The sequence below is a fragment of the Cnephaeus nilssonii genome (genome assembly GCF_951640355.1).
Source record: "Cnephaeus nilssonii genome assembly, chromosome: 11".
NCBI classification, from domain to species: Eukaryota; Metazoa; Chordata; class Mammalia; order Chiroptera; family Vespertilionidae; genus Cnephaeus; species Cnephaeus nilssonii.
Genome location: NC_137082.1, coordinates 18,674,245 through 18,690,052, shown reverse-complemented (window position 1 = coordinate 18,690,052; position 15,808 = coordinate 18,674,245). Strand labels below are relative to the sequence as shown.

General features: G+C 41.6%; 1 protein-coding gene across 2 annotated transcripts in view; it reads left to right on the top strand.

The window, feature by feature from the left end:
- PCSK2 (proprotein convertase subtilisin/kexin type 2) overlaps positions 1-15,808 on the top strand; it is a gene marked incomplete at both ends in the record, with an annotated part of 269,142 nt that overhangs the window by 43,332 nt on the left and 210,002 nt on the right. Inside the window, one exon of one of the 2 annotated variants that reach the window (XM_079783511.1) lies at positions 11,822-11,926. The exons of the other annotated variant lie outside the window; for it this stretch is intronic. Within the exon in view, the coding sequence (XP_079639637.1) occupies positions 11,822-11,926 (105 nt within the window). The remainder of the gene's footprint in view (positions 1-11,821; positions 11,927-15,808) is intronic. 2 annotated transcript variants of the gene reach the window in all.

Sequence of the window (15,808 nt, the reverse complement as noted above, 5' to 3'; positions counted from 1 at the left end):
AATGAAGAGAGGCAATGAGGAGTGCTGGGGGGATCCATAAAATTTTACGGCATAATGAGAATTTCTAAAAACTGTACGAGTCTGATTTAGCTACATTATTATACTGTCACTCAGCCTGAACCTTTTGCTGTATATTCTTCTTTCACTTCCTTTTATCGCCTTCATTCTAGAACCATGCATAGTTTGCCTTAAGAGAAAAAGGTGATGGGATAAAAGAAGAAAAGGTGTGTGTGTTTAAAGGAAGAAAACATTTGAAACTAGATTAAATGTTGACATATGTGAGAGCTTTGTTTCTTACTGGAATAGATGAGTGTTTGGGGTCTTAAGACTGTTTTTAATGTCTTTTCTATTTGTGAGATTAGCATTATGCTTAAGAAACTGAGAAATGCTGAGCTTTACATCACTGAGGTCAGTGTTGTCAGGAAGTACCCTATACTACTGTAAGCCACACAGCATCTTTCTTTCCCTGCCTTTGGTGGGTCTCATGCTTGGTCAATGATCTTCTCGGGCAATAGCTTCTCAGGTCCTCAGAGAGCAGCAGATTTGATATCTACACTCCAAAGACAAGAGGTAAAGAGGACTCAGAAAAATAACCAGTGCCTACAGGTTAATCTTCTAAATCTATGATCAGTCAGTTTAGCTGTTTATTGCCAGTTTCCCTTTTCAGTTCCATGAGACCAATTAGCTTCATTTCTTCCATTGCCAAAACAGTGCCTCTAATCAAAGAATCCTAGGTTGTGGGTCCCTACACAGCACAGGGGATGTCACTTACCAGCCTGGTTGTCCTTGAGTCACACTCATCGTTGTCAGGAATTTTAGCCTGCAATCTTTTGGACTTACAGTGTTGGTTCCAAAGGATAATGGGACATAGAAGGAGACAGCAACAGAAGCAGTGTGGGGAGAAGTTTGCTGGATTTACAGTCAGGAAACCTGGAATTTTTGCTGAGAGCTCTGCTTAACTAGGCGAGTCCTGCCTCTTCTTGAGTCACGATGTCTTTGTCTATAACCATGTGAAGTGACCTCAGTTTGTGACAATAGAAAGTGATGGGGCTTCTGGCTTGAAATTGGGCCTCTTAAGGACATTCCATTTTAACTTTTAAAATATTTTTACATTTCTAAACTTTCAATTTGGAAATAATATTAGACCTACAAATATGTTTCAAAAATAGCATACAAGTACACCCATTTTCATAACGGCATTATTCATAATAGCCAAAAGGTAGAGGAAACCCAAGTGCCCATCAATAGTTGAATGGATAAACAAATGTGATATATACATACAGTGGAATATTTTCCAGTATTAAAAGGGAAGGGAATTCTGACAATACTACATATGGATGAACCTTTGAAGATATATGGCTGAGTGAAATAAGCCAGTCACAAAAAGAACATTGTATGATTCCATTTATAAGAGGTACCTAGGGTTCCCAGATTCATAGAGACAGAAAACAGAGTTGTGACAGGCACCTCTCTCAGACACGAGAGAGGGGCTATCAGAGAGTCAGTAGGAGAGGGCTGTCCCCAACCTCAATTCCTGTCTTCTTATTTAAGTGAATTGAAATGAGAGACTTCAGATAATATTTGTGTTGTGAATTTATTTAAAGTGAATTTATTTTAAAAATTAAAGAAAGTGAAGTTATTTAAAAATTACAGCAGGCACATTTATTAAAGAAGCAAGGCAAGTAAATCTATACATCTGGCTTATGAAGTACAGACAGGCTCTCAGCTAATCTGAAGAACAAGTGGGGTGGAGGGTTCCTGTTTTATATACCCTCCTGTCTATAAGGTTGGGGTTTTTTTAATTCCTCTGCTGGATATCCTGGTACAGATTAACTCTTTATTATGGTTTTTCCACAATTTATGAGAAGCACCCAGCAACTTTATCTTGACAAACCCAACTGCTGGCTTCACTATTTAACAAAGGGATGAGATAGATGGCCCTCTTCTTACCCCACCCTCCTGCTGTTTTAACAGCTTCAGGGTGATTTGCACTAATTAGTCTATATTATTTGAATTCAGATACCTCCACTTTTTCTCCCTCTTCCTTTCCCCCTCCCCTCCTGATTCTTATGTGAGAAGGAGAGGTTTTAACTCTTTGTTCTCAAGATAAGGTTCTGATGCAAGCGGCCTGCAAAAACATTTTGGCTTTGTTTAATTTTCCTGCCTCAGTTTCCCTATTCCACTTATCCTGCAATGTTCCTGGCTTTTCATTATCATATAACATAAAGAAGAGTTTTTCTTTGCCTCCATTCAAATTTCATTTCGAAAAAAACGGTAAAATAAAGCCAGAATGTTTCTCTAATGCTCACTGGCACTTGATAACTTTGCAGTTTCTTTCTAGTTTTAAAAATTCCCAGATCTATCTTGCCCTCCACAATCTACACTAATAAAAGAGAAATATTCAAATTGACCATACCTCCTTGATGCCCACCAGCCAATCAGGAGTGAGTATGCAAATTAACCCAATAAAGATGGCAGGTTAATTTGCATACACAGGCATGCAGCGAACACTGAAGACGCCGGCCTGAGTGAAGACTGAAGACTAAAGACTGAAGATGACTGAAGACTGAAGACTGAAGACTGAAGTCTTGGCTTCTCCGCTGCAGCCAGAGTGGAGAAGCCAAGACTCGCTGTGGCCAGAGTGGAGAAGCCTAGCCTTGAGGCTTGGCTTCTCCACTGCGGCCGGAGCGAAGGCCTGGGTCCTGGGTGCTGGAGGAAAACCAGTGTCGGCAGTCAGGGGAAGGAAGGCCTATTGCACGAATCTTCATGCAACGGGCCTCTAGTAGGAAATAAAACTGCAAGTTCACCCCACCTGACAGTAGTCTGAGGCTCAAGTCTTTAGAGAGCAAAAGGTCAGCATAGTTAGTTACATTTTCATTTCTTTGCCATTCTTACTTTCCTCCCTCTTTTCTTGATCAAATCTTAACATTACCCTGAGTATATCAGCAGGATTAAATAGAAAAAACATTCAAGAACCACTGCCTTGGGAAATATACATGAAATATTTATGTTTACTTTGCCCTAGAGAATGTGGTTTCGAATGAACAGAAACTAAATCACAAAAGCTGCAATGTTCTAAAAGATTTGTATTCACACACCAGACCCCCCGGCCAAGTTTGCTGTGCCCTTGTAGTTCATCCAGTATCTACTACTCTGGCCCAGGCCTCTTCCCCTTGTGCCAGGAATGTCCCTTAAGGGCCACTCTCTGAGCTTCTCCAAGCTGGACAGACAGAACTAATATTATTGTAGAGTTTCAAGTTTGAACAACCCTGATAGCTAAAGGAATAAAACTTTTTTCTCCAGTTTAGTTATTTGTTCCTGTTATGCACTGCTGAGTAACAAAGTGACTTAAATCTTATTAGTTTAAACCAACCATTTTATTATGCTCATGAGTTTGGGATTATAAATTTAGACAGGGCAAAGAGGTCTACATGGGAACTCGGTTTTGAAGAAGACAAATAGTTAAAGGATGACTGGTATGACCAAAGTCTTCATTCATATATTTAACACATGAAATGGGATGACTGGAAGATTTTGCCCAGCCAACATTGTCAACCAAAGTACTACACATGGTTTCCAATGTTGCTTAGGCTTTCTCCTAACATGGTGAAATGGAATTTTTGGACTGGAACTCAGATTCTTTGTCCATTGGAGTCAAAGAATGAATCCACAGACAGAGGGTAGTATAGCAAAGGTGTAGATTTATTGAAGAACAAGTACAGACTCCCACATGGGGAGGGGGAAAGGATCCCACTAAGTTCCTTTTCCCTATGGCTTATAAAGGCTGCAGATCCTGGTGCCTTGATATCCCCTCTGATTGGTCACTATTCCCTTAGACTGGTTACTATAGTAACTCCTGGGCTCAAAGGTTGAACCTCACATGGGACATGTAAATTTCTCCCCGCCTCCCCCACCTTCCTTATTGTTTTCCTATTCCCTTTGGGCTTTCTTCTTCTCCTTCAGGAAAAAGGGCTTCCTTCTCTTTATTTTGTAAATATAGACCTTTTGCTGTTCCCAGCTCCCTCATTCTATGGAAATGTACCTGTTGCAGCTTTTCAGCTTCCCTATTCTATGGAAATATACCTTCTGCTGCTCTGCAGCCCGGTGCTTCCTCCATGGTCCCCTTAATTTCTAAAATTTCCTAAAACCTGTCTTTTTCACCCCAAAAAATTACTGTTTCAATGGCAGCCTAGGTAGTTGAACTTCTTAAATGGCAAGTCAGAACTTTAAGAGCAAGTATCTGGTGAACAAGGCAGAATTTTCGTGACCTCTTATGATCTAGCCTTAGAAGTCACATGACATCACTTTCATCATACTCATTTAACTGAAGCCGTCACATTCCCCAGATTCAAGGGTTGGAATCATGAGCTTCATCACTTGATGGATGGAAAAAGTCTCAGAAAGCGTATGCCTATGTTTTCTAAATAGCCATACCCTACAAAATTGAAATATCAGGAAAATATACACTTTGATTAAAAAAGGGAAAAGGTTCCTTTTGTATGAATACCTTTCCCTTTCTCCAGAAATTTCATGAAACATTCCCCGTGTAGTCCTGCTGACTGAAATAGTATTTTGTTGTGTTCCAGTGGCCCCTTGTCCATAAGTCTATTATAGCACACTGTACTCTAATGATAAAAATGAGTGCTCACTATGTGCCAGGCATTATTTAAAACTCTATGCTTATCCCACTTAATTGTCATGATGAGAAGGAATCCTAATATTTAAAAACCCTGAGTCCATCATATCCACAATGACCGGAAGCTCGACCTAAAGCCCAGGCTGCTCGCACAGCAGGCTCTGGTGGGTGGGGCTTGTGGCAGCGGAGAAGGGGACAGGGGAGACAGTGCCAGCACTCATACTCACTCACAACTGCACACACGCACAGACACACACAGCGCCCACCAACTCACAGCCTTTTCTCCCTTTCTTTCCCTCCCTCCCTTCCACCTCACTCTTGGAGCCTCTCTCAGGATGAGGAAACAAAACAGACTGGGCCTGAAGAGGCCTGGATGGAAGCTAGGTCAGAATGTGCTTTCTCTCATCAGAACAGTCACAGTTAACAGTATAATTAATATTTCACAGAGCATGATTAATATTTCTTATAACTATAGCTAGACCCCACTATTCTATTTCTGCCCCTAACATTTTTCTCGGGAATTTCTATGAACAAGGTAATGTCTTCTGCAAATAGAGATAAGTTCCCTTCCTTTTCAATCTGAATGCCTTTATTTACTTTTTTCTTTCCTAACTGACCTGGCTAGAACCTCCAGTACACTGTTGAATATAAGTGGCAAGAGCACACATCCTTGTCTTGTTCTGATCTTAAGGGGAAAGCATTCAGCCTTTCACCATTAAATAGGTTAGCTGTGGATTTTTAGACACATTTATCAGATAGAAGATATTCCCTTTCATTCTGTTTTTTTTTTTTTTAATTTTTTATCATAAAAGTGTTAGATTTTGTCAAATGCTTTTTCTGCTTTTATGGAGATAATCATGTGGTTTTGTCCTTTATTCTACTGATATGGTTATTAGATTCATTGATCTTCAACTATTAAAACAACTTTGCATTCCTGGAATAAATTTGACTTGGTCATGGTGCATAACTCTATATATTGCTAGATTCAGTTTGCTCATATTTTGATGAAGATTTTTTGGTCTATATTTGTAATTTTCTCATTTTATGTTTAATATCTTTGGTTCTTGTATCAGAGTAATATTAGCCTCAGTGAATGAGAAGAGATGTATTCCTTCATCTCCCATTTTTGGGGAAGATTTTATGAGGAATTGGTATAAATTCTGTCAACATTTGTTAGAATTCACTGGTAAAGTCATCTAGGCCTTGGGTTTTATTTTGTAGAAAGTATTTAAATTACCAATTCACCAAGTTTTTCTAATTTGTTGCCATACAATTATTTTTGGTACTCCCTAAAGTATTTCTGTGGGTGGTTAGTAATGTCTCCTCTTTCATTACTGTGTTTACTCATTTGAGTCTTTTCTTGGTCAATATTTCTAGATGTTTATCAATTTTATTGAACTTTTCAAAGAATAACTTTTGGTTTTTTATTTTCTATATTATTTTTCTATTTTCTGTTTCATTTATTACAACTTGAATCTTCCAGTTTCTCTGATTTGCTTGCTGTTTGCTTTGGATTTAGTTTGTTCTTCTTTTTCTAGTTTCATAAGGTTCAAAATTAGGTTATTGATTTGAGATTTTCTCCTTTTATGGGCATTTGTAGCTATGAGTTTCTCTCTAAGCATTACTTGGACTGCATTCTATAAGTTTTGATTCTGTGTTTTTGTATTCATTCAACTCCAAGTATTTTCTAATATTCAATGTGATTTCTTCTTTGACTCATTATCTAAAAGTATGTTAATTTTTACATTATTTCTGAATTTTCCAATTTATCTTCTATTAATTTTTAATGTAATTAGAAATTATGATTACATAACATACTTTGTTAGTTTACTCCTTTTAAATTTATTGAGACTTGTTTCATGGCCTAAAATATGATTCATCTTAAAAGACAACAAGTTTCACAAGTACTTGAAAAGTATATGTATTCTGATGTTTTTGGGTGAAATGGTCTATCGACATCCGTTAAGTCTAATTGGTTTATAGTTTTATTTAAGTATCCAACTTACTTTTTGATCTGCCTGCTTGTTCCATACATTGTCGAAAATGAACTTAAGTCTCCAACTATTAGTGATGAATTGTCATATTTTTCTCTTAATTATATCAGATTTTGTTTTATGTATTTGGGGGCTTTGTAGCCAGATGCATATGTGTTTACATTTCTTTCTCTTTACTATGGATTAACCCTTTTATTGTCATAAAAAGTCATTACTTGTCTATATAGTAACAATTTTTTCCTTAAAATCATTTTTGTCAAATATATTTGTAGTCAGTCCTCCTTCCTTATGGTTATGTTTATGTGTAAGTATAGGGATATGTATATACATCCCTCTACTTCCAACTTATTTATATATTTGAATCTAAAATATAGATCTTATAGGTAGCATATAGTAGAATAATGAGGTTGAGTTCTTTCATCAATTCTGTCAATTTCTGGTTTTGATTAGAGTTTTCAATTCATTTACATTTGATGAGGTAAGATTTACACTTGGCATTTCATTATGTTCTTTCTATATATCTGAGATAATTTTTGTTTCTCTATTCCTCAAAAATTGCTATGTTGTGTCAAATATTCTAGTGTTCATTTTAAGTACTTTGTTGTTTATTTTATTACTAGTGACCCAGTGCACAAAATTCATGCACATTAAAAGGGGATTAATTAGAGGAAATAATTTAATATTGCTATTTTCCCTTTCTCCATAATAGAAGTGTCAGAGATGAAAGAAAAATAGTAAAATCTATATGAAAACCTTCCTCCTGTCAGAGTCTGGGGTACACCACGGGACCCAGAGTCAAGTCCCCACCCACTTACATGCACCTCAAAATCGCATGAGACCCAGACCCGGCCGCCCACCCCCACATTGGGCTAGATCCAGACCCAGCCAGTCCCACCCTTGTCAAGCCCTGCTGGGCAGAGGGCGTAGCCTCAGGTCCCCTGGCCCGGCGCCAGGACGGGGAGCGTGGTGTGAGGTCCCCCAGCCCAGACCGGGGCAGGGGGCATGCCTTGAGGTCCTCCATCAAGCCCCTCCAGTTGGGGGACATCAAGCCACACTGGGTGGGGGCACAGCCTGAGTTCCCCCGACCCAGCATTCGGGGTGCACCTGGAGGTCCCCTGTCAAGCCCTGCTGGGTAGGGGGCACGGCCTGAGGTCCCCTGTCAAGCCCAGCCAGGCAGGGGGCCACAGCCTCAGGTACCCTGGCCTGGTGCTGGGGTGGGGGGCGCGGCCTGAGGTCCCCTGTCAAGCCCCGCCGGGCCGGAGGTACGATCTGAGGTCCCCCGGCCTGGTGCTGGTGTGGGGGGCATGGCCTGAAGTCCCCTGTCAAGCCCAGCCAGGCAGGGGGCCACAGCCTCAGGTACCCTGGCCTGGTGCTGGGGTGGGGGGCGCGGCCTGAGGTCCCCTGTCAAGCCCCGCCGGGCCGGAGGTACGATCTGAGGTCCCCGGCCTGGTGCTGGTGTGGGGGGCATGGCCTGAAGTCCCCTGTCAAGCCCCACCTGGTGGGGGGCACGACCTAAGGTCCCCCAGCCTGGCACTGAGGCGGGAGGAGCAGCCTGAGGTCCCCTAGCCCAGCACCAGGACAGGAAGCACACCTTGAGGTCCCCCGTCAAGCCCCTCCGGGCGGGGGGCATGGCCTCAGGTCCCCTGGCCTGGCACTGGGGAGGGGGATGTGGCCTGAGGTCCCCCAGCCTGATGCCAGGGCGGGGGGCATGGCCTGAGTTCCCCTGTCAAGCCCTGCCAGGTGGGAGGTGTGGCCTGAGGTCCCCTGTCAAGCCCCACAGGGGTGGGGGAGGGCATAGCCTCAGGTCCCTGCTGATTGCTCGTTAAGGCTCCTTATGGAAACTTGGCCTCAGCTGTGGGTGCAGCCATCTTTGTGATGGAGTGATGGTCAATTAGCATATTCCCTCTTTATTAGATAGGATATTTTTAGTTATTTTTTAGTGGTTACTCTTGGATTACAATTAACATTATAAACAATTTAGTACAAAAGTATACTTAATTTCAAAAGTATACAAAAACTTTGCTCCAATGTAGCTATGTTCCCTTTGCTCTCTTTTGTGTGATTATTGTAAAAATTATATTCTTATCTTACATAATAAAAGGATAATATGCAAATTGACCCTAACGGCGGAATGGCTGGGAACAACTGGTCGCTATGATGCGCACTGACCACCAGGGGGCAGACGCTCAAAGCAGGAGCTTCCCCCTGGTGGTAAGTGTGCTCCCACAGGGGTAGCTCCACTCAGCCACAAGTGGGGCTGACAGCTGCGAGCGCAGTGGCAATGGCGGGAGCCTCTCCCACCTCCTCCGCAGCCCTAAGGATGTCCAACTGGTGGCTTAGGCCTGATACCCTGGAGAGCAGGCCTAAGTTGGTAGGTGGACATCCCCCAAGGGCTTCCAGGCTTCCAGAGGAATGTCTGCCAGGTTAGGCCTGAGCCCCCGGGGAGAGGGCCTAAGCCAGCAGGTGGACATCCTCCGAGGGGTCCCGGACTGCCAGAGGATGCAGTTGGGCTGAGGAACCTCCCGGAGTGCACGAATTTTTGTGCACCTGGCCTCTAGTACATTATAAACCCATAAACATAGTTGTATAATTATTGCTTTGTGTAGTTGTCTTTTAAATCAGAAAGAAAGAAAAAGGTTGCTATAAAAAGTGCATTTACATTATCTTTTATATTTACCTATTTATTTACCTTTACTGTTGCTATTTATTTCTTCATGTGTGTTCACATTAATGTCTAGTGTTCTTTCCTTTTAGTCTAAAGAACTGCTAGTAGCACTTCCACTAGGGCAGATGTGCTAGCAATGAATTCTCTGTATTTTGTTTTTTCAGGAATGTATGAATTTCTTCTTCACTTTTTAAGGATAGTTTCACTAAATATAGAATTCTTAATTGACCATCTTTTTTTTTCAGCACTTTGAACATGCTGCTTAGCTGCCTTCTGACTTGCATAGCTTCAGATAAAAAGTCACTGTTAGTCTTAGTGATATCTCATATATTTTTTTCTTACTGTGCTGCTTTCAAGATTCTCTCTTTATCTTTGACTTTCAAAAGTTTGACTATGCCATGTCTAGGAGTGCATCTCTTTGATTTTATCCTGCCTTGAATTTGTTAAACTTGGGTGTATATATTAATTTTATAAAATGTATAATTACTTTGTAATTAAATTCATAAAATTAGAAATGTTTTCTAACATTATTACTTTCTTATTGTTTCTGCTCCTTTCTCTTTCTTATCCTTCTGAGACTCGCATATGTTTACATCAGTATCCTTGATAGTGTCCCATAGTCAATTGGGATTACATAGTATCCTTGAAAGTGTCCCATAAATCAATTGGAATTACATAGATACTATGTAATCCCAATTGACTTATCTTTATATATGCTGATTCTTCTGCCAACTTAAATCTGCTATGGAAACACTCCATTTAAAAAGTTATTTCAATTATTGTACTTTTAGTTCTAAAATTTCTATTTTGTTATTTTTAAATAATATCTATCTCTTTATTAACAATCTCTATTTGCTAACATATTATCTAATACTTTCCTTCTCTTTAGACATGGGTCCTTTAGATTTTTTAAAATATATTTATTAGAGCTGATTTAAAGTCTTTGTCTAGGAAGTCCAACATCTGAACTTCCTCAGAAAGTTTTTATTTACTGTTTTTTTCCATATGTGTGGGTCATATGTTCATTGTGTGTATGTGTGCGTGTGCCTCATAATTTCTTTTAAACTGGACATTTTAAGTAATACAATGTGGCAACCCTGGGTGTGTGTGTGTGTGTGTGTGTGTGTGTGTGTGTGTGTGTGTACTCTCTGGGTTTACTGTTTTTGCTATTGTGGCTATTGCTGTATTTTGGTTTTGTTTTTTAGGACTTCCTATAACGTGCCACTCAATCTCTGCTTATTAGCTTTATGGTCAACTAATGATTGAACTGAGATTTCCTTAAAGACTGAATGAATAATATTTTATTTACTCTTTGATAAGGGTCTCTGTGTGTATATTGGGATATGCTTGATCTAAAAATCTCAAATTGACTCCACCTACATTGATTGGTAAAACCTTAGTTCAAAGCATCCACATCCCCTTCCCTTTTCTTCCAAATCATAGGTGTCAATGTACATACTTAAAAGTTTCAATAACAAATATTTAGAGTAGTAAAATGCTTTTGGTTCTGGAACACCTTGAGAATCTTATGAAAACCATGTCTCATATCTCCAGAGAAATGCATATATGTCCATGATTTTGGCTATAATTTTTGAGGGTTCGATTAAATTTGTTGATCAAGTTAAGAACTACAAACAACATAACTTTATAAATATGAAGATATACGGAGAAAGGGGAGAGATCAGGGAACGTTGAGGCTCCATTTTCATAAAGGAGAAGAGAAAAATATCCCCAGAGGGGAAATGACTTGCCTAATGTTAGATGGTAATAGACATGAGCCACATCCAGGTCTCCTAATTCCTAGGTTAAGATTTTCCTCACCAAATTTCCTTGAATCATAGAACCAGTGACAGTTCTCTTTAGGTTCACCTAGATTTTTATAGGCCCTGAGTCCCAGGCAAGCTCTTACTATTGTGGTTTCTCTAACGAGATCTGACACTCATATCTAATGCCAAGGATCTTTAGGAAAGGGAGATAGAGGGAAACCTGGCCTGTCATCCAGCAGGTACTAACTAGATTTACATGGTTACACTGTGCCCAGCATGATGAGAGGCATCCAGGGGTCACAGAGAAAGTCCAAGACATAAGACAGATAATCTAGCTGTGAAGACAGAACTAGGTCATAACACAATACTGGAACAACCCAGTATGGAGTATAAACACTAGTCCGAGAGGAGAATGGAGAAGTTGATGTAGGTATGAATATAAAGGCAAGACTCCTTGAGGGAGAACAGAAAACTGAAAGATGGGTAGAAACTAAAGAAATGGAGGAAAGAATAGAAGGCATTTGTGAAGGGAAGGGTAATAGGTACTATGTAAGAAAAGATAGAAAAAAGGGAAGGAGTGCAGTGATAGGGAAATAGAGGACCAAGTCTGAACGGTCCTCTATTTCTGAAGGTTGTCAGTGGTTTTCTCAAACACTTCTATCCTATAGAGCCTCAACATGCAACTCCAGCTTTTGATGTCCCTGTTCTGGGGCCACCCTCAGAAGCTAACCATTTCATGTGTCTGTTTGACTCTTCACAGCTTCCTTTCACTGAAGGCCTGTACCACTTTTATCACAATGGCCTTGCAAAGGCCAGGAGAAAACGCAGCCTACACCACAAGCAGCTGCTGGAGAGAGACCCCAGGGTAAGTTTTCCTGGAAACCTATCTTCCAATTTCTGCCACCAGATGCAGACTCACTGGGGTAGTATAAAGAGGGTGGGCAGGGAATTTTAAAGTAAAGGCATGCAATGTATTGAGATGGGCCAGTTGGATCCTTGGTAGAGTGGCACCAAGGACTCTCTGCTCCTCTATCTTGTGTATTATAAATAAACCCTTAATAGGACTGGGAGAAGAGTAACAAGGTTACCACCCTTTACTGGCTGTCTTCTCCTGCATTATTGTGTGAGACCTTCTGATTGCCTGGGAAGATGTTTTGGCCTGTGATGGGTGGAAAGACACCAAGCAGGATAGGGAGTCATTTTATAGAAGATTTCTACTAGTGAATCCTCATGTTCTGAGGAAGTTGTCATGCCCCATATTAGGAATAGAGAAAATGAGCTCACAATAGGCAGTGAGCTTCTCAGTGATGGTTGTAGTCATGGGAGCAACTCAGCTCCTCTTCTCACCTTGTATTTTCTCACAATGACTTAATTTATCACCATATTTCAATGGTCTTTTTATTTATTTTTTTTTAATAAATCTTTATTGTTCAGATTATTACAATTGTTTCTCCTTTTTTCCCCCATATCTCCCCATCACCCGGTTCCCTCCCCCCCATTGTTCTTATCCATAGGTGTATGATTTTTGTCCAGTCTCTTCCCATAACCCCCACACAGACACCCCTTTCCCCCTGGGACTTATCAATCCACTCCCATTCTATGCCTCTGATTCTATTATGTTCACCAGTTTATTCTGTTCCTTAGATTTTGAATTCACTTGATTTTTAGAATCACTTGTTGATAGATATGTATTTGTTGTTCATAATTTTTATCTTTACTTTTTTCTTCTTTTTCCTCTTTTTAAAGAATACCTTTCAGCATTTCATATAATACTGGTTTGGTGGTGATGAACTCCTTTAGCTTTTTCTTATCTGTGAAGCTCTTTATCTGCCCTTCAATTCTGAATGATAACTTTGCTGGGTAGAGTAGTCTTGGTTGTAGGTTCTTGCTATTCATCACTTTGAATATTTCTTGCCATTCCCGTCTGGCCTGCATAGTTTCTGTTGAGAAATCAGCTGACAGTCGTATGGGTGCTCCCTTGTAGGTAACTAACTGTTTTTCTCTTGCTGCTTGTAAGATTCTCTCTTTGTCTTTTGCCCTTGGCATTTTAATTATGATGTGTCTTGGTGTGGTCCTCTTTGGATTCCTCTTGCCTGGGGTTCTGTGCGCTTCCTGAACCTGCAAGTCCATTTCTTTCACCAGGTGGGGGAAGTTTTCTGTCATGATTTCTTCAAATAGGTTTTCAGTATCTTGCTCTCTCTCTTCTGGCACCCCAAAAATTCGGATATTGGTACACTTAAAGCCATCCCGGAGGCTCCTTATGCTATCCTCACACTTTTGGATTCTTCTTTCTTTCCGCCTCTCTGGTTGGGTGTTTTTTTCTTCCTCATATTCCAGATCTTTGGTTTGACTCTTCGGGTGCGGTGGTCTACTCTGTATATTCTTTATTTCAGACAGTGTATGCATAATTTCTGACTGGTCCTTTTCCATTTTTTTGGTATTCTCATTTAGGTCCTTGAAGGTCTCTTCAAGTTTATCAGCGGTTTTTAGAAGATTCTTGAGTAACCTTATAAATATGGTTCTGAACACTGTGTCGTCCATTAGTTGGCTTTCATCTATCTCTCCTACTTGTGACATACTTCGATGTCTCCACATTTTGCTGCCTCCCTGTGTTGATGGAGTGGCTTTGTGTGGTCGGTGACCTATAGGGGCCGGTAGCTCAGTTTCCCCAATCACCCTAGGTGGTCGCCCTTTGTGGGCTGAGTGGAAAGTCTTGGTGTAGTTAAAAGCCCTGATTGCTGTTGGTACACTGGGAGGAATTGACCTCCGGTCCAATTGGTTGTGAGGGCCTGCTGTGTCTATAACAGAAGAATTGCTGTGCTAGAGACACAGTAGGGCTTTGGTGCTCACTGAGTCTGCCTCTTGAATGTGTCCCTTATGAGAGTGGTTGAAATCTGGTGTCGTCCACACCGACAGAAAAGTCACTCTCACTCTCCAACTGATGGCCGAGAGTCCCGTAGGTGTCTGGGTCCCCCGCGTGTCCCCAGAAACTGGAGTTCAGAGTGTTTGGGATTGTTGGTATCACTGGCGGGAATTGGTCTCCAAGCCAGTTGGCTGTGAGGATCCGCAGTGTCTCCACTGGGAGAGCTTCTGTGATCAGCTTGGATTGGGCGGAGTCTCAGGGTGGCGCAGACAAGCTTTGGTTTCCCCGTCTGCTCCGCCCTAAGAGGGGCGGTTTCTCCGTGCCCGAATTAATGGCTGCGCGCCTCTGAGAGAAGGCAGCTTTCGAGCCTCTCCCGCTGCCTAACAGACCAGTTTCTCCCCAGCTGGGGCTGGGTTTCAGGGCAGACTGGAGGTTTTGTTTTACTCCCGAATGAGAAATCCAGTCACTGGGAGGGCTGTGCTCAGCTCGGATGGGGCGGAGTCTCAGAATGGCGCAGACAAACTTGGTTTCCGTCAGCGCCGCCCTAAGAGGGTCGGTTTCTCCGTGCCCTAATGGCTGTGTGCCTCTGAGAGAAGGCAGCTTTCGAGCCTCATCCACTGCCAAACAGCCCAGTTTCTCCCCGACTGCAGCTGGATTTCAGTGCAGACCGGAGGTTTTGTTTTTCTCCCAAACGAGAAAGCTAGCCACGCAGCGTCTGCTGCCCTCCCTCTCCGCGCGCTGCGAGCAAGCCTGCCGCGTATTCAACTGCCCGCCCTTTCTGCGCTCACGGATCTCCGCACCTCCACAGCTCCTGAGGCTCAGCGTACCCCTCTCCTCTCCTCTCCAGTTGCAGGTTTTCCACTCTGCCAGCTTTCCGGTGGTTCTGGACGGTGTGCGCTCTGTTTTCCAGTTGCTGTTTCAAAATTGTTGTGGTAGGCAACAGTTAGGTGTTTACCCTATGCCGCCATCTTGGTTCTTTCCCCTTCAGGATGTTTTTGTTGTTGTTCTCAATGGTCTTTTTAATGCTCATGTCCCTTATTTTTTTAACCTCCAATCTTTACCTTATTCTTGGAACCCAGGTCTCATTTTCTATTTTTCCTAGCAGTTTAAATGCAATGTTCCTGCAACCAAACTTATCATCTTAACCAAAGTGGCAACTTTTTCAGTGTTCCCATTCTCTGTTTTTAGAATAGAAACTGGTCATCACTGAAGACTTCCTCTTCAAATTTTGTGGGCATCCCATATATTTACATACACATTCAATTGGGTAGATTCTGATTTTCCCTATGCAATTCACTAAGAGGAAAATTAACAACCCAGGCAAGTTGTTCTCTATGCATCAAAGATGCATAACCTCTTCACCAGGACTCTTGAAGGAAAGTGGATGTAAAGAGGGTCAGATGTTTGAGCTGTGGATTTACACATGAGACTCCTTTTGATCTTATGGAATTTGTAAATTCATTCTGGTGGGGCTTTTCATGTGAACATTTGACTGAGTTTAATTTGGGCTTTAATTAGCAATGTAGATGAAACAGGGTTCCCAGCAGATCACCAACTAACAGGTCATAGGCAATTTCCCTTTAATTCCTCAACCCAGGGGATCCCACATTCCCTGTAGTGGAAATTCTACTCTGAGAAACCACTTTATCTTTACTGTCAGACTGATTCAATCTGCATGTGCTGCCAGCCAATGCCAAGCATTCTCAAAGCGTCTGTTGTAGAAGCTGGAACCACTATCTAAGGGAGAAGTTCCCTTTTCTGTGTTATAGCAGCCTTAGCCTGACTATACAATTCAGTGCCCAGGATGCCCTTGCTCACGGACAGGGATCCTATCTTTCTCATCTGTGAATCCAGGGTGGGCAACAGTAGTTAAAGACCACTCTG